Raw genomic sequence first — 19,157 nt, forward strand, 5'->3', positions numbered from 1 at the left:
TTAGATGGATTAGTGGATTATAAAATAATTTCATCAGTGTTGTATTACCAGAGACAGAGAAGTGTCGAGTTTTTTTTTTTTTTTTTTTTTTAAACCAATCAAACTGGACCCCTCAGAGAACGCGTGTGTATATGAAATAAATATGTCCTGAGTTATGACTTGCAGTTGAAGGACCCCAACTACCAGAACCCGATGTCCTTGACAAATTTTGATCACTGTCCGATTTGGTTTGCTTAAGTGAAGGTTTAATAAGAATTTGTTAAAGAACGATTTGGCGTGTTTATGCCAGCCGTCAAGAGGGACGGTGAATTCATAGTAACATTAAGTCACCAACCACCTGAGAAGCAAATTCCGGGTAATAATGCCACGGCAACATCGGATTCTGATATTCTTGCTATTATCAAGTTGGTGTCGTCTACGAATTTCATGTTGAGTATATTTTATTTAACAGGTGAATCAACTGACAATTAGTTCCCTCTCACCGGCTTTCCCCCTTTTCCTTGGACCGGAAAGTAAAACCCCATCCTGTCGTTGTCGTAGCGTCTCGACGTTAAAGAGCCCGTGAAGTTAGTTAGCTAAGTTGAGGTTAGCAGTTAGGCGGTCGTTGCTAACGATAAGCTAGCTAACGTCAAGTAGCAAACTGCTGCCAAAAAAGCGAACGTAACATCATCCAACTTTCAGTGATGGATTTTAATAAACCAGCCCTGGCCGAAACTGCTTGGTGATAGAAGCTGACGCGGAGTATTTTTTTTTTTGATCCAGTCCATCGTTGTCGGCTAACGTTAGCTACCAGCCCGGAAACACTGGGTAAGCAAACAGAAAGAGCTGTCAACCAGTTTGACTTGCAACCTATAACATTGTCAGCTATATTTTAACTTTTACGTTTAATTCAGTTCTAGACTATTTATATTTTTACCCCGAAATCGTATAGATTACAGTTGCAGTATTACGATAAAGAATAATGAACTCTTCTAGTTGAATTTGCTAATCATACTTCAATTTTTATCGCCTTAACAGATCCAAACACAGCAATTGTTACATTATCAGATCCTTGTGACGTGTGTAGACAAGCTTATTTGTGTAATGTTTTAACATTGTGTTCAACATGTTATATGATGTTTTAGTATAATTCGTTTGCTTTATACGTCAAAGTACTTAGTGGTTTGCACATTTGACTGTTGTCACACTGTACTCGCAGGCACGGGAAAAACATGGCAGATGAAAATACACAATTCTGTGGAAACTGGTCAGTATATATCCTTTAATATTACTAGATGTAAATAGATAATCACATATATTTGAAATGAACTCTCACCCTATTTTTTTCTGTAGCAAGCATGACATTCCTGAGGCTAATTTCACCACACATGAGATCCACTGTCGGAGAAACATTGCACTGTGTGATGTTTGCCAGGAGCCTTTTCCACGGTCAGATCTGGAGGAGCACAAGCAGCAGGAGCATACACAGGTAAAGCCAGCACATCACTAATGGAGACTTCTATTTAATGAAAAAAAAAAAAAAAAAAAAAGACTGTGCTACTGTAGACAAAGTGGAAGATGTGTACTTTCTGTGTACTTTTGAACATCTGATTGATATGTACAAAGAGCTGTCATTCTCTCCCGAACATGAAAGTAGACACAATGATGACATTTTTTAGAAAGATACACACAGTTACCCTTTTGTATCAGCTATATTTCTCATAACAGTAGTAAATTACAAGAAACAGCTGATAATATAGCAGTGTAAAACTGAGACTGTAAGGACATCTTTCATTTTCATTTCAGGTTACATGCAAGTGTGGTTTGAAGGTTGAAAAAAATCATTTTGACATTCACCAGGTATTGCTACAAACCAGTTCTCCCCTTTTTAATCCTCACCGATTAAATCCACTTTTTATGCGTATTGATAATTGTTATCTCTTTCAGAGCTCTGAGTGTTCTCAGCGACTGGTCCCATGTCAATACTGTGACCTGGAGCTTGTTTTCAGTCAGTCCAAAGAGCATGAGGATTACTGTGGTACGCGCACTGAGCAATGTCCTCACTGCAAGTGCAATGTAATGCTAAGGGAACAAGCAGTGCATCCAGTCTTATGTGGAAGCCTTACACCGCCTCAAGAGAGAAACAACAGTCGGACAAATAGGAGTCCAATAGAAACCCAGTCTTCAGGGACATGGTTTGAAGGCCACTCTATCCGAAATCACCTAAGAACCCAAGAAAGAGGCCCCAAGAATAACAACATCAGTGCAGCAGAACAACTGGCCTTACCTCAAGCACCTGGTCCCAGAGTTTATAACAGTTCAAGAGGATATCAGAGCTCTGGAGACTGGAAGAATATTACTCACAGGAATTCAACCTTTAGCCACTGTGAGTTAATCGAAACTGCCAACCAAGTCTGTTTATTTGTATTTCTATTGCAATAATTTGACAGAGATTTAAAGTTGCAGTTTGTCAGAGTAAGAGTATTCATTAACTACATAGTTGGGGCAGTACTTTATCACATAGATATGGAGTCAGTGTCCACCTCTAACAAAGAGATGCTTAGCCCCACTGATTGTAGTTAGTCAGCTGATCATAGTTTGTTTGCAACAAGATCACTTTCCTTTGGCAGTGTGTGTAATACTAGTATTGCTACAAAAAGTGTCAGTACCTTATTATCAACTAAAATGCAATATCACAAATTACTAAATTGCCATCAAATATAAATGTTTGACAATTAAATACTATGCTTTTCCAGTAAACAAAAAAATTACAGCCCTGGAAAGCATCAAGAGACAACTCAAAATTTTAACCCCTCTTGAAAACCTGTGGAATGTGATCAAAATTGTATTTCACACACTGTAGAAAATGTCTTTATTTTTATGGCTTTGTGTGGGTCCTGCACAAGGTTACAGTTATATCTACTTGTTGTTAATATTAACATTCTGTATTAAAATCTTGAGTTTTAGCCTGACTCATTCTCCACATGATACATAAATTGTGTTTAACCTTAATCAGAGTCAGTATTGTTTTGCTAGCACCCATAATTCCTTTCTGAAATCACTGTGTATTTTTTCCCTTGCAGTGCTGGAGCAGAGTGACTTTGAGCATCAGAGCAGCAGTGTTTGGCCTCATGATGCACGCATGCTAGATGACGATTCGTCAGGCCTTGACTACATGTTGGCTCTTAGCCTGCAGAGTGATGGAGAGTCAGTGGCTGGAGGGGGAGAGGCCAGTCTGTGGAGTGATATCTGGGACCACACGATAGGAAAAACCTCTAATACCTCTTTCAGCTCCCCACTCTCTCTACCTAACAACAATTACCCAAACTTCAGCACAGTAACAAGCACTAGTCCGGTCCAAGACCGCGATCAAACAGGTACATTACTGATATTTAGCGTACTTAATGTCATTATGAGGAAATATTGTTAATCATTTCATACATTCAACATTAAAATTGTCTTTATTAGAGACGATGCTGCCATGTGAGTTCTGTGAGGAGCTGTTTCCTGAAGAGGACCTTATTTTGCATCAGGTTTGAGACTTTATTTCACTCATCATTTGTGTTACTTAGGGAATAAACACATGTGAGTTGTAGTTATTCTGAGTAACTTAGTTACTTATATTTATATAATATTTAATGTAATATATAATGTGCACTAGACATAGCATTGAGTGGTCATATCTACACTTCACCTCAGAGCATCATATAGACATGTAACAGCACTGAAAAATACAGCCAAATCATGTTTAACAAACTTAACACTTCTTAACAGACACTTTGGGGCTTTTGTTTTCAGTAGTGTCAAGCACTCAAGCCATTTTGGACACCACTCAAATCAGATGTTCTTTAATTTTGATCTTCAGTTTTTCAAACTTTCCAACTTTTTTTTCATCTTTGAAATGTTATGTTTTCTTACTTGCTAACCCTCCATCCATGCGCCCCAGTGTTCTATGTCTATAGATAATCTCTTGACTCTTAAGTACAGTAAGCTCTCCAGATGTATGGTAAGGATAATGATTGAAAAGGTCATTTTATTTTTTTATTAGACCTTTATTTAACCAGATAAAGTCCCATCGAGATCTCTTTTACAAGGGCGACCTGGCCAAGAGATCTGCTGCACACGCCATGAAAAAAAACAGGTTTTATAGGCAGGTAATAACAATAGATTAAATAAAACAGTTACATAGTAATACCAGAATAGACAGTTTTTTAAAGTACAGTTTTTAAAGTGCAAAATTTAGTTGAGGTTACAGCAATTTAAAAACATAGGCACTGTCCAATTGACTCTTGCTGTCATGTCTGTAAGGTGGAGCGAAAGGCTTGGAATGACATGACTTCTGATGTTTTATAATTTCAAACATAAAATAAGTAGAATAATACCCTAATCACTATCCAGAATATAGACAACCAAAAAAAAAACAAGGACCACATCTGGTCTTTTCTTAATGGGATGCCCTTATTAATTTATAAATATAATGTCAGGAATGTGTTGTTGTTGTTTTTTTTTTTACCGTTTTTCACTCTTTACCTATTTTTTTTTTTTTCCAGACTGGGTGTAGCCCTGCGTCTGCCTTTGCATCTTTCAGCAAACAGCCTTCCTCTCCACCTAGAGAGGACAGGATGACCAAGAACACTTCAGGACTGGAGTACAGTCTGCCCAACAGTCTCGCTTCCAACATCCCCACTTTTCCTCGGTCTCTCTCTCCGGCCTCCTACAGTCCTCCAGCCAGTCCACTAGAGGGTGATGTTGTCATTCCATGTGAATTCTGTGGCGTCGCTCTGGAAGAAGCCGTCGTCTTTCACCATCAGGTTTGTTACTAATCAAATGAAGAACTAGGAAGTTGTATTTAAGAATGTTTTAGTGTTTGTATAATTTTTTTTCTCCTTTCTTTTTGTGATCTTTTAGGATAAATGTGATATGCGTCCTCAGACTTTTCACCCACTGAATAATGTTACAAAAGCATCTGTCAAGAAACCACTGAGCCTTGCAAAAGACATCTTTGGACAGACGTCTCCAGATTTTCAAAGGAGAATAAAACACCAAGGTAATTAATAAAGTGTTTATAGACTTAAAAAATGAGATAAAATCCTGTGCATTTTATCATGTTGCAGTTTTGTTTTAGTTTCTTCATCTAATCAGACAATCTCATGTAATCATTATTTTGTATTGACATATTGATAAACCCAGTCTAATATTTGGTTTTCATTTGTAAAGTGGTTTGAATAAATGACAGAAAAAAGAAAATAAATTTACACACAAGTGCTGCTTTTAACTATGACAAAATATCTGTTTAACATTTAATTACTTTGAGTATTTTATGTATTCATTTCATTTGTATGTGTTAGGGCAGATGTAATCATGACCTGTGGCTCAAAACAGGAAGTGAATGACTCTTTTTAAAAAAAAAAAAAAAAAAAAAAATCATTCCGCTATTATTATTGTATTCTCAATATTACACTATCCAGTTGTAAAAATACCTAATACATTTGGCAAATGCTATATATTTTTTATCTTAAAAAATGTGAGTCTTTTGCTACATTAAAGCCAAGCCACTGGCTGATCTAGTTATGTTTTATTTATGTGGACTACTTTTTATTGTATGAGACTTTGGCCATTCATTCCATTTACACAAACACAGGAAAGACTCAAACTGCGTAGCTATTATTAACTACTCTATTTCTAAATAAACAACATACCAACAGATTGTTTTTTTTTTTAACACTACACAATAAATTTTTCATTTGAAGTAGCATGCAGAATAAGCATAACGAAATGTCTAGAGTTTTTTTTTTTTAATTTTTTTTATTGTTGCTGTAAAATTTCACAAATGCATCATACAAATATTCTGGAAACACAAAGATCAAGTACTAAATAATCATAAGTAAACTGCAGAGGAGACTGTATGTTAAAACAAATGAACGACTGCTTTCAATAATTATGATGATTACATTAAAACGGGCAGAAAGACCTGTTTTTAATGGGCTAAAATGTTTATATATGTTTTTTTGCAGCACCACGTGATTGTTTTTCTTTTTAGACAAAAGTTGCATTCTAGGTTGTAAGGGTTGTGTTGGGGTATGTGTAAGGTTTTTTGTATTTTCTTTACATTTTTCCACGTGTTGTGTTCTGTTCACCTACAGCGGACTTCTTAGACGAGGACTCTAGGTTTGACAAGGACTTACATGCAGGACAAAATCAGAGGGACTGGCAGAGAGGTCACATCGGGATGCCGAGACAAAGGAAAACATCCAACTGTGATATCTCTGTAAAAAATAAACTTCAGCACGACAAGGACACAGAAGGGGCTCATTCATCTGTCTGTGACAGTGAGAAGTCTGGATCTTTAAAGGGGTAAAACCAGTCATACATGATCTTTCAGAATTATGTTATGGCTTCATGTTTTAAGTCCTCAGTGTAATCCTGATACTTTACTTTCATCAGACTTCATTTACCTGAAAACAAAGAAGGGAGGGGGAACAGAAGGAATCCAGTGACAAAGGTACAGCTCTGCTTTGATTCCTCTGTAAGCCTGCACGGTTCTGCTTTAATTCGCTCTATGGTTAAGATATTTGCTTCAAAGAATGACTCGTTATTTCGTGTCTGTGAACCGGTTTTCACTTGTCTTTTCCTCTTTTTCAGTTTCCCAAGAAGCAAAATGAAGAGCCACAAGAAGAGTGAGAGCAAAAATGGAGAGAAAATATGCTTATTAAACCTCCTGTATTGCATTTCATTTGTCTTTTTGCACACTATAAGATATAACACATACTTATCTGACAAGTGCCTGTGTGAGTATTAGCATCCTGCAGTTTGTGTTCCCACACATCATACTGTTAAATATAATCCATTTGTTCATTTTTGGACATTCTGACTTATTTTAAGATGTCTTTCTATATCTAATATCCAGCCTGAAGGGGTGAATTAGAAAATAAGTTTTATTTACGCTGAATTTGATTTTTACTGTACAAGTCGTCACGTGGCTCATTTAGGAGAACATCTAACATCAAACAGACACATGACTTGGTCAGTGCGCATTTGTCTTGACTTAATCTTGTGTGTTACTTCAGCCAAGGATTTTTTTTTTTCGTCTCACGTCCTTTCAGGGTCTTTCTCAGTGTTTCTTCTGTTTTCTGCAACTTTACTCCACCTGAAGCACTTTGATAGATTATTTTGCTAAAAGGGCTTGAGGAACAGATTTGATAAATGTATGCATCTTTGACCAAGAAAAAAAATAACTGTACTATTGAACATTTGTCTTTTTATACTGTTGAACATGTCTTTAATACTTCATGGTTATATTTAGAAATTTTTAATCATATCTATAGAACTGTATATGTGACGTCATGATGAAAAGGCTTTTGAAGCAATGTGTCTTGTCCAGTTTTCCTTAAGTATTATAACAAAAAATGTGTGCTGCTCCTGCAAATAGGACATAGATTTGATTTAATGGTTTTCTGTATCATAGGGTTCACTGTAGAAATGCATAAAAAAAAGTGGATGACTGTCCCCCTGCTGTTGTGTGTCTGCAAATTTATCTTTTACTAAACTTTACAAAACAATATTTAGCTGATCATCTTATTGACAAAGTTAACTGCATATAAATAAGAATAATCAGCACAATGACTCGGTGTGGATGATTGGTTTGACTTTTAGTGTGTGAATAGTTACGCCTGTGTTGATTTTCTGTGTTTTGTGAGGCTATTAAATGTTTAACGGAGTTCATTCATTGCTTCTTGACTTTGTATTTTGTCAGTATTGTATAATTTTGTTGATGGTTATTAAAAGTAAGGATCAGCTCTCTTTGTTGAACACCCACATTTTTTATTAGCCAGTAACCCACATTATCAGACCCTCCTTTACTTACACAATGTGTTCGTCGTCTTTGTTAGCACTTTCTTCAAGCATTTCCAACAAAACTACTAGTTGGATTTTTTACATTTTTTTTCAAAATTTTATACATAGCTTCCTTGGGACAATGTCTACAAACTTTGACATTTAGATTTTTGTATTTTTTTGTAGGAATTTTTGAAATATTACAAATTTGAGTTTACTTATAACTAATGCATTCTAGATCGTCTGATACAGTTCACTCCTTTTCTATCCTGGAAAATTCCCCTGGCATTTTCAGTTGAATAACCTCTCAGCTGGCATCTCTGTTTCTGCACATAAAATTTGACACCATAGCAATGTGGCCCTATTGTTTATTTGTTGCTAGGTAACCCACTTCAGTGATGATTCTGGGCATTTGCAAGACTATTGTATTCCAAAATTACTAATATCTCCCAAAATATTGGTCCTATCAACTTGTTTTCGCAAGTCTCTTCCTTGACCAAAAATGCATAAGTATGCCAAACTGCAGCATTCAGCTCTTTCCAGATTTTGTGTGATGCCCAAGATACACAGACAGTCCACTTCCCTTTTCTAATATAGGCCATATTTTAATGGCTTATAACATGGAAATGGTTAGAGATATGATTATAGTTACTATTGAGCACTGACAGGAAGTCATATATGGACTTTCATTTAATTAGTTGAGTTTTCCTCCAGTGAAAATACTACCCAGACTGATCTCCTACATCTAGACCACAGGACTCTAACATAGTGGCAGAGCCTGACATCCTCTTCAATTCAACTTATTGATTCTTGATAGAACATGTCGGTTAGATACAGGGCCATTAGTCCTTTTTCTTTTAATTATTTTTATTTTAGTTCAGTGTGTCTGAGAATACTCACTAGATACAGTGGTGGAAGAAGTGATGCTTCAGTTTGACTAAAACAGCACTGAAAATATGACATGTAAAGTCCTGCATGGAAAATGTTATATCTGCAAGTATTGATGGTCGCCCTGACGATCATCATTAGATGGAACCACCATAGATGTAGCAGCATGTTTTTTGTAGCTGCTGGATGCACGTACAGGCAACACAAGTTTATTTAAGCTTATTTCACATGCAACAGCAATGACATCCACAGGGAAATAAAGTGTTTCATTAATAACAGAAGAGAATGTGAAAAATAAGAGGAGCATACAGGATACATAAATCAAAAATAGAAAACAATGAAATAATTGTAGAAAATTTATATTAAAATCATTAAAAGAATATACAGTCCTTCAGACTTATATAGCAATAAGAATGAATTAACACTTGCACTTATTTCTAACAGCACTGTAAGTCATAGAGTTCATTCTTTGGCACTAAAAGGAACTGTTTTCAACCCAGATTAAAAAAAAAAAAAAAAAAAAACATCTGCGTTTGGGGCAAATCTAATCTCTGCTGGCTGTTTGTTCCAGTTTGCAGTGTAACAGCTAAACACTGCTTCTCCATGTTTAGTCTGAACATACCCGAACAGCTGTAACATTACAACCTCTGACGGATAAAGTGGTATTAATTTGGATTATTTCATTAGTTCACATATATGTTCAATTTCATTGCATGTTCAGAATAAATCACTAAAATCAAATCAGATTTAAAATGTGTGACACTGCTTTCAGGAGCGAAAAAGCTGGAAAACATTGATGAAAAGTTTTGATGTCATTATCTGAAAAGTAAAAGTAAAATAAATGTAGAGCAATAAAAAGTGCAATGTTCTTTGAAATATAGTGGAAGTAAGTTGAGTTAAATGGAAATACTCAAGTAAAGTATTTTACGGATATAAATACTAGTATTTGAGTAAATGTACTTTCCACAGCTGAACCCTAGACATTCCCTGCTGAAGGAATTTTCAGGCTTTCAGTTTCCAGCAGACACATCCTTTTTTGGAAGTGATGACCTTCCATATAGGGCCGCCGTTTTGCGTGTTCCCGCAGCGTGGCGCTCTTTGAATGAGCGCGTGGAGAAGCCGGGGACGCGGAGGGGCGGGGTTACACCTTTCAGTGGGAAATCTCTGTTCAAAAAATCCACCAACGTCCCTCGTAAGACTGCGTGGGTCTGTTGTTGCTTTCACTGCTCCTGAAGACACGATAAAAGACAGTCTGGACATGTTCTGCAGCGGCGGGACGTGGGTTTACTTTGGCTGACACAGAAGACGGTTCTGACCCACGGTGACTGATCCAACCCACGGAGAGGAGAAAAAAAAAAAAGACGAAACAGCAGCAACAAGTAGTGCAGGTGGGACAAGCTGTGGACCCGGGAAGCAGACCAGAGTCTTCAGATTCACCTGAGTGCGACCAGAGAGTTAAAGATGTCTGTGGACACTTACTCCACGCTGGATGAGTCTGCTCTCCGTGCTCTGGTGAGTGGGTGAATGGGGATGCTCAGATAAAGTTACAGGCTGCTCCTGAAACTGGACCACTGCTGTTGTGGAGGAAGCAGCCAGAAATAAACATGCCTCCAGGATGAGGGTTTAGTTTTCACATCTGTAACTTCATCAGAAACTCTATCACTGTGACTTATTTGGAGTAAAAAGCTGATTGTTTGTGTTAACGCAGGTAAATATCACAGCCAAGTGGAACATAACTTGACATTTCACACCTCTGTCTTCATTTTTTCTGCTTTTCACTGACATGACCTTGTCATTTTTGGCAGTCTCTCCCTCCTGTTGTAATTGGACATGTCAGTTTGGATGTACTGTACAGGGAGATGGGGATAATCCTGTCAGGTGACGTTCACCTGTCCTGCTTCTTGGAGCTCCTGTAAACACCTTTAGTAAATCCTCTGTGTCAGTCTGCATGAGGTCTGGGTTGAGGTGAACTTGAGGTCTGTGTCTATAGTATTATGAAATGTGCTCAAAATGTTCAAAAAGTACTTATACACAACCTGAAATAATGTAACCAAGTTGTATTTTAAAAAAAACAAAAACAAACAAAAAAACCCAAATTAAATAATAGGCACAATGTACTTTATTTTGGCAGAAACATTCAAATATTAACATGTAAACATCAAACATACAAATGTGCATTAAAGATGGAACCTTATGGACATTGTTTGACCATTTTCCATATCAAGTTTGAGTTGGAAGTGTGGTAATCAAACACGGTTATCATGATAATTAGAATTTAAACTGTAATACTAACCGTCGGGGAATTTTACAGAGGTTTATCGTTATACTGGTAATCATTACATCCCTATCTGCAACAAAATCCATGTAGTTTGAAAAACAATAGTGGCTGTAGATGCTTGTTTTTATGTTCAGTTAGTGATGGATTTTGTTGAAAAAGTCACTTTTATTCTTACATATTCTCAGTTTTGATGGAATTGCATTTGAATTTATGCTGAGCTTTCATAAACATCTACATCATCAGTATATTAAATAGAAGAATACACTTGATTTTCATGAATAGTGATATTGCTTAGGAAAGGCAAAATGTAGAGAAAAATTCATTCAGACCAGTTGAATTGTAGGTTTGCTCCACAGTTTTTTGAATAGGTAATTTGTATTATTCTCTGGTAATTGATAGACTAGGCAAATTATGCCACTAATAAAGAATGAACAAACCAAATTAAATTACTGATGGACCACACTGAATCCTTTAGTAAATTAAAAAATAATTATTCCAATAAGGCACTTCCTGTGATGACACTGAGCAAATACGTCTTTACTCAAACACAATGTGAGGATGTTGATTCATAATGTGTTTTCGTTGGCACTTGCGTAGACGTTCATGAGCATGTGAGAGCAGCAGATCAGTTTCGAGAAAGTCAACACGGACACATTAGATAAAAAACCTTCATGTTAGTCAGATCTTAATTATTTCCTGAGGCGGAGGAAACAGAGGTGAAGCATTAGTGTGTCTGACATGCAGCGTGTGACACCTGTAACACTGACACATTTACAACGAAGTGTGAATCATCTTGTACTTGTTCAGACATAACTACGTACAATATGTCTGTCTGAATCACTGCACGTCTGGGGAAAACTGTTTTAATGTTAAATGTTAGAGATCTTTTTGTTAAAATGTAAAAATGCTTTATTGGCACTAAGATGTAACTGATGTTTCTAGCAAAGCAGCCTTTTTATGACAGTCATAAATACCAGTTTCTGTCTCTCTGCTGTTTTCCGTAGTTGTGTATTAATCCAAACTGATTTGTGGTGTGTAACAGTGGTATTGTTGACCAGCTGTCAGATTAATCTTCTGTATGCGGCTTCACTTCTTAAGTCATTATCCTCACCAGTTGATTTTCCCAGAATGCACCCTTTAGCAGAGGCCATCTCAGAAAAACATTTGGATTTCTACGCTTTAAGATCAGTAAACCTGACAAAGAAAGGCTGTTTACTTTGGACCTAGGCGGGTATAAATGTAATGTTTAGTTGACCCGTCTGGGGCTATTTAAACTGTATAAAGATTGCAAGTCCATTATTTCTCCAAAGTCTGGTATCGTTTGGCCAAAAGCTACAGTTGCTTTTTCTCATAAATCATTTACACGACTACCCATTTCTACCAGTGACAGCATAATAGTGGGAAAACTGAAGTAAATCAAGGAAATTATTATTTTTCCAGCATAATCATTTACTTAAAACAAGAGTATCGGTCGCTTTGATCAGTCAATTTATCAGTTTATTTATAGAGGGATTGAAAAGCCATGAAGGAGTGGAGCTGAATAAATCGTAGGAAAGACTTGAATGGTCAGTGACGTTTTTGGCAGATAAGATGTGGAGGTAAAGAAAGAGGAAATGTCCCACTTTTAGATTGGTTCTTTTTTTTTTTTTATAGCATGTTAACTGACCTCACAATTCAATTAGTTCTCCATGCATCTAAATGTATCATGGCCTCAGTTTTATTTTATCATTTAATACAAACACTCAGGTATATCTGTTCATTTTATGTAGAAAGTGCTTTTTACGTCTGACTACAGCAGTCTACAGTTACTTCTTTACAAAACCTTTATCTGTTTGGCCTACCTGACTGTAAGTATTATAAAACCTAAGTCCTTCTGAAGTTTGTTTTAAGTATTAGGATACATCTCTACACCTCTAATATTCCACAGACAGGTTTATGAGTGTCTTACATCTCTAAACTGCAGCTTTATACATTTCATGGGTGATTTTGCAGTAACTATTTGCAGTATTAGATGTCATTCAGGGTTTTCCTTAGGTTTGTCAAGATGTTATGTGCTGCGATGGCTGGACTTAAAACAATATATATATTTTTTTTATAATTTTAGACCAGTATTTTTGCAGTATTTGGAAAATGGATCAAAGAAATGTAAAAGAAATGAAGCTATTAATAACGAAAAACACGCAATTCCTATTTCAGGACTACAAGCCTCAGGGTAATATGCTTTCTTCTAGAAGGTTCATCATGGTTATTTTGTTTCTAAATGTTGCACCTATATAGCTGATCAGTATCGAAACATCTTAAGCTCATCTGAATTTTCTGTAAAGCCATTGTTTTCCTGTTGCAAAAATGCTAGTATTGTCTAAAACGCTCCAGCAGCAGAACATACTGATGTTCATGTGACGCTGACGCTAACCTCCTCGTCTTAACATGTTGTGTGTCTTCTCCTCAGTGCTTCATTCATTTATGGAGCTGAGTGGGCTCTCCACAGCTCCCTCCTCCCCATGTGACCATCAACTAAGGTCACCATAGTCCCACATTTTCACTGATGATGTTTGCGGTGACTCGAGTATCATGATTTTCCACAGCGAACTTGCTTTCAAAGGCAACAAACTCTGATTAAACTTCCTGCTTTGGGGGAAAGTTTTTATTAAATTCAACACTATTCAGTGATATTTATATTTTACTGCGAGTCAAGAACTTTTTCTTAGAAACCTTGTAAAAATATGATGAGTTTAGGTTTCCAGGGACATTTAAAGGAGCTCAGGCGTTCATTAAGTCGGATATAAAGGCGGGTGGAGGAGCTGCTATTAAACAACAGTTGGCTAACGAATGCAAACTAAAGCTCTGTTTTATACTTAATGAACTAAACAGTCAGAAGGTCATATGGCGGCCTCTCTAACGCCACTAATCCCACCTCTACACTTCCATTCAATGCACTGGCTGCCTTTTATATTGCTCACTTAATCCCCTCCATGGCAACCAGGAGGAGCATTTTTTTTCTTCCCTCTTGGCTGCTGCAATTATTCAGAATATCCACATAATTATCAGTTGGTGTCCCAGTTTCTTTTAGAAATGAGTGCGTAGAGGAAGTCTGCTGCAGATCATGTGTGTGAATAAAAATCTGTCGACAACATAAACTAAGACAAAAGCTGTCGTGGCCACCTCTTTCCAGCCAAACCAAACCGACAGCTGTCAGATTTTTTTTCAGGTAGGAAGGTGGTAATTATCAGTTGTTAAGGCTTCTAAATCTGCTCTGTGGCAATAGTTTCCTGTTTACATGTAAACAGCGACTGTGTCAAACCTGAAGGACAAGCCAGATCTACAGGTGTGTGTTGCTCGGCTGCTGTGACACCTGTGCACCTGTCTTGCTAGTCTGCCGGGAAATTTAACTGTGTCATCTGTCAGCCACCCCGTCCTTCTGCCTTTTCATTACGCATGAAAACACACCAGCTGAGGAATGTTCGGAAAAGTCCAAATGTGACATTTTACAAGCAGGGGCCTTGGATGTTAATATTTGCATGAAATGTTATCGCCCTTTACAGTTTGCAGTCTGCCAATGTGCACGGCTGTCTTTCTGTGACCGCTTGGAGGCTTTTCTGTCTGTGGCGCCTGCAGGACTGATTTCACATGCTGATCTCTCACATAATGATTTGTAACTAGTCTTGCCAGGCCTGTGACCGTCCTTTCTCCCTGGTGAGCAACAAGCATTCACACATGTTTAAAATAGAGCAGTTTCACTCTGTGGTCTGGCCTTGTGATCGATGGGACCCTGGGGCCTTTGGTTTTATGGCTCTCTGGACCCTTTGTGCGTTGACAAGAGCTCAACAGTTACAGTCAGGGAGGAAGAATGGGTTTGTTTTGTAGGCTCTTGCTGCAGTCCCCAGGTTCCTCAGGCCCCCCTGAGACACGGTCCAAAATGTCAGCCTCATCATCAGGAAGGAAGAAATCGGAAAAATTATGCTTTTTTTTTAATAGCTATCGTCTAGGATGTTTGTACGTGCATCATCAGGTCAGATTACAGGCTATATTTGTACCACTACTAATTCTAGTTTATAACAAGTATTAGCTCGTGCATTATTGTGTTGATTAATCCAACAGTTGTTTAAACTATAGAGAATCTGAAAATAGGAAGAAATGTGATTATAGTTTCATGGATCCCTGGGTATTATAACAATCAGCTTGTGTAAGACTGTTCAAGCCGGCCCTCCCAACATAATCCACTCAGTAACATCACTCCTGCTTTTATTTTATTTATTATATTTCTTCTCCTTTCTCTTAATTGTTTTTTTTTTTTTTTTTTAAATCATTATTATTATCGTAATTAAAGAAAAAAATCACCTGAAAACTAGAGACATTCCAGGAAGAGCAGCAATTTGTTCATGGTTAGGAAGCTGCAACCTGCAAAATTCTTGCTTTTTTTGATTTATTGATTGTATTTGCCCTCTACCCCCCAAGTGAGTAATTCATTGAATTTTCATTACAGTTCCGGATTTTCACTGTGATCTCAGTTTGATTTAGAAGAGTCTTTCCTAAATTGCAGTAGCGCGATCTGAGTTCTCAGAAATTTGAAAGCCCTTCTTCTTTCTTCAAAGAGTTTGCAGACGGCTAAAGTGTTTTCTAAGGAGTTGCAGATACAAGCTGTTACATGCAACTAAGTCCTTTGGAACACAGCTTAACCTCTCCACCAGAAGGAAAGTGTTTTATGGCTCGTGACTACCGATAACACAGGCTACTTGATGTTTTTCTTGGTGGCTGCAAAACATTTACCTTTCACCTTCGTGGATGTTTACAGGGGGATTTTTAGCTGCGTTTTTCTCACCTAAAGTGAAAAAAGTCACATAACCTCCAAACTGAGACAGTTTTCAGACAGCACACCTGATTCTTTCCACTGAGTTTTTGTAGGAATTTACTCCTTTAACACAGCATGTCCAATAATGGCATAAAGAAGACACGAGCTGTGAAGAGTTTCCACTTTAAAACTGACACAGTTCAAGTTATCTGCACTCTGACAGTGACAGCACTGAACCCATCACACTTCACCCCCTCAGTATCCAAATATACAGCCAAGCCACACTGAGATAAGAAGCAGCATGTTTGTTTGATAAAACAGGAAACTTGTGTTGCTGAATGCTGCTATAAATAGACATAGTCGTTTGGCCTTGGACCGATGAGAAAAGAAGACCGAGACTTTTGAGATGATCATAGAAACTCCATCAAATCTATTTTTAGAACATGGCCTTTAATAGATTGCTACTTTGGATAGTAACTCTGAGGGAATGTTGCATGGTGTAACACAAATTCAGACGTATTTATCAAATATTTACTCTGTGACTGAGGGTAAAAGTTGAATTTGAGTATACTTTGTCTTTTGTCATTTTAAGATGCCATCTACTTTAAGCTGGCATGAATATGAGAAGCAGTATTTCAAGATTAAAGACAATACCAGACATTGTTTTGCCATCTTAAAACAGCATAATTAAAACAATAATGACTGATGTGACAGTTTGACACTAACAGAAGTGGCATTTAAGGGGTTTAAAGTACATTATTACATTCTTAGTATGGCTTTCATTGTGTAAATCATGTATATTGCTGCCTATTCTTTTCATCTGTGGAATATTCAGTGTGGTAGTGAGGAAACTTTTAACTGTGATACAAAAGAACTAGAATGAAAATCCATCTCTTATGTTTGTGAGCATCATGTGAGATGGACTCTGGTGTCAAACCTGCTCTGGTTTTTTGTGTCTGTGTGTGGAAAGTGATCGAGCAGAAACTTTGTGTGACTGAACTCCATCTGTCTGGATCGTCTTTCTGCCAAATGGAAAAGGTCTGGATAAGAGATTTGAAGGTTTTACCATCCATCTCTTTCAGCACCACCACGTGTCGCTCAGAGTGACAGCCTGTGAAAACCCAGTTGGAGTTTGATACTTACGGCATTTTCAGGTTTTGTTTTCATGATGCACTCAGAGCTGATATTAACTCTGCTTTCCAGGTGTGGTGCAACCGAGGACACACTGGACTTTATAAGTGTTGGCTGCATAATGGTCTGTTCTTGGTTATGAGAAAGCTGTGTTACTTTTAAGGAAAGACCAGATAAGGACTTTTGCTTCTGCTAAAATGCTGTAGAGATGTGTATTTGAAGCTTTGATTAGCTTGGCCCCATTGCCTAGTCCAGACACACCACAGCAAGGATCTGGTACCTTTTTTTTTTCTTTATTGGAATAGTAAGGTGTGGCTGTGTTTATAGAAGAAAATAGCCCACAGGAAACAGCATGCAGCACTCTATAAGACCAGATATACATCAGCTTCTCTGGCAACTCACACACTGAAGTCAAAAAAGATAAATATTTTCATCTTGGGGAAGGATTGTGCTTTTCAGTAAGTGAGAGAAACATCAGCAGAAAAGCAGACAGAGATGTTCAGGCACTCCGATATTTTCTGTACTGAATCCCTGAGGAAGAAGCATTTCCTGAGATCCACCCAAAATTGTCCAGCGGATGTTGATGTTTGTCTTTCTAGCTTGAGTTGTGGCATTCTTGAGATATACACAGCTGATCTGTTCAATTTTCTTTGGCTTTGTTTGTTCTTCAGTGTGCAGCTCTCACCCCTGTTGTTATAGTTACTGTGGGTTTGAGGAGTCAGTATGGCGGGCCTTGGAGGATCTGTTACAGTAGATTGTTTGTGCTTTAGCCCCTCTTCTGTTTCCTCCTGTGGGACATCACTCTCTCTCTCACCTCCCAGCTCAACTCTCTATACACCAAGAACTCTGGTCACGCAGACCTTGACCAGTGATGTCCCAGATTTGGAGAAGCTTCATCACGCCATAGAGGTGACCTGGATCTGCTCACTGGAAAAAAATAAAATACCCAAAATGTGGTCTTTATTATATTCTGATTTATGAAGTTGTTCCTGTTAAGATCTCGTAGATTATTATGTCTCTGTTTATGAGCTGACATGGAACAAGCTGTGGACAGATCACTAAATGTGAAGTGGAGCAGAGCTTAGGCAGTGACATGACAGGTTCAGTAAACAGCTCATAAATTCAGAGTGAAAAGCCAACAAGCAAAGTTTTTCAAGCAAATTAGAGTTAGAAGTGATGTCTGTCTGCATGATTTACTTGGATGCATATTGAGGGACTCTGTACAGGAGCAGAGACACGTAAAGTCTGGTTCAGCGGGCTTATATGAAACCCTTTGATAAATGTGGGACACGATCCTCTGACTCTGACTGACCTGGATCCCTTTTTGTGACCTGACATGCAACTCTACTCAGAGACAGAGACATAAAAAGTGTGTGGAGCTCAAATAGGGTGAAAGGGGAAAACAATAATCATCCTGATAATCATGGAATCTTTTTCTTTTCTCTTGTACTTTAGATTTATGAAATATTCTGCTGTTTGGCAGTTATTTCTCCTGTCTTGACTATAAATAAGACTTTAAGACAACACATACCCATCTGGTTTCTTCAGCTTTCTTTCAAGCCATAAAAGCCTTTTAACTTGAAAGAACTAGTGACTTGACATTTATTGTGATAATTGGATATCGACTGAAAAGGTAAACATTTTAGGCCATATTTCCTGGCTAAAACATCCCACAGAGGCAATCAGTCTACCCCAGAAGATGAAAGTAGAGGAATGGTTTTCATGTCTGATGTGCAGCTGTTCTACCAAAGTTAAAAAATTACTTTGTGGTTTTGCACCCAGCTGAAAGGTCAATATTTCACAGTTCAGATGAGAGTATTGACCATGTGCACAAACAAGTGTGCGCTGATTAATCCTTCAGCATGTGGCATTCACTGCACTAATGAAAGACCACGCACTGTAAGCCTTCATTGAGCCTGTAAAATGTGCAACATGTGTGAGTTCAGATCTGTCTTCAGTGCATCATTACGTCCTACAGGATGTTGTTGATGCCCCATACCCCCCTCTGACCCACATGCATTCCTCTATGCGTCCCTTCTTTATGCCTGCTCTTTGGAGTGTAAAGGGGAACTCTGTTTTCCCAGGTCTGCTCTCGGCCTCTGTCCTACCATCCAGTTATACTAAAGGTTAAGCTTCCCCACACGTGTAGCTGCACTCTCAATGAGCACGTTGCCACATGTATCCTTCCTCACTCCCTCACTTGTATATTTCACAGGTACTCCCTCTTTGTCTTCACCCTAGACAATGAAAGCTCAGTGT

At 37.8% G+C, this 19,157-nt stretch overlaps 2 protein-coding genes across 3 annotated transcripts in view; both read left to right on the forward strand.

Annotated features, from left to right (window-relative positions):
* The first annotated feature begins 372 nt into the window (after nucleotides 1-372).
* Nucleotides 373-7,779, forward strand: trafd1 (TRAF-type zinc finger domain containing 1). The gene is made up of 12 exons (XM_030142872.1): nucleotides 373-807; nucleotides 1,199-1,246; nucleotides 1,333-1,468; nucleotides 1,786-1,839; nucleotides 1,927-2,365; nucleotides 3,063-3,356; nucleotides 3,448-3,512; nucleotides 4,530-4,790; nucleotides 4,888-5,026; nucleotides 6,123-6,333; nucleotides 6,424-6,481; nucleotides 6,622-7,779. The coding sequence occupies exons 2-12, from the start codon at nucleotides 1,212-1,214 to the stop codon at nucleotides 6,658-6,660; spliced, it is 1,731 nt and encodes a 576-aa protein (XP_029998732.1). The 5' UTR covers nucleotides 373-807; nucleotides 1,199-1,211; the 3' UTR covers nucleotides 6,661-7,779.
* Nucleotides 7,780-9,623: 1,844 nt separating this feature from the next.
* Nucleotides 9,624-19,157, forward strand: part of smtnb (smoothelin b) — a 50,069-nt gene continuing 40,535 nt past the window's right edge. The window contains exon 1 of one of the 2 annotated variants that reach the window (XM_030142838.1): nucleotides 9,624-10,212. In XM_030142838.1, coding sequence (XP_029998698.1) covers nucleotides 10,162-10,212 — 51 coding nt within the window. In that variant the 5' untranslated portion in view covers nucleotides 9,624-10,161. The remainder of the gene's footprint in view (nucleotides 10,213-19,157) is intronic. The other variant, XM_030142840.1, reaches the window with a different exon arrangement.

Source organism: Sphaeramia orbicularis, chromosome 9, assembly GCF_902148855.1.
Source record: "Sphaeramia orbicularis chromosome 9, fSphaOr1.1, whole genome shotgun sequence".
Classification (NCBI taxonomy): Eukaryota; Metazoa; Chordata; class Actinopteri; order Kurtiformes; family Apogonidae; genus Sphaeramia; species Sphaeramia orbicularis.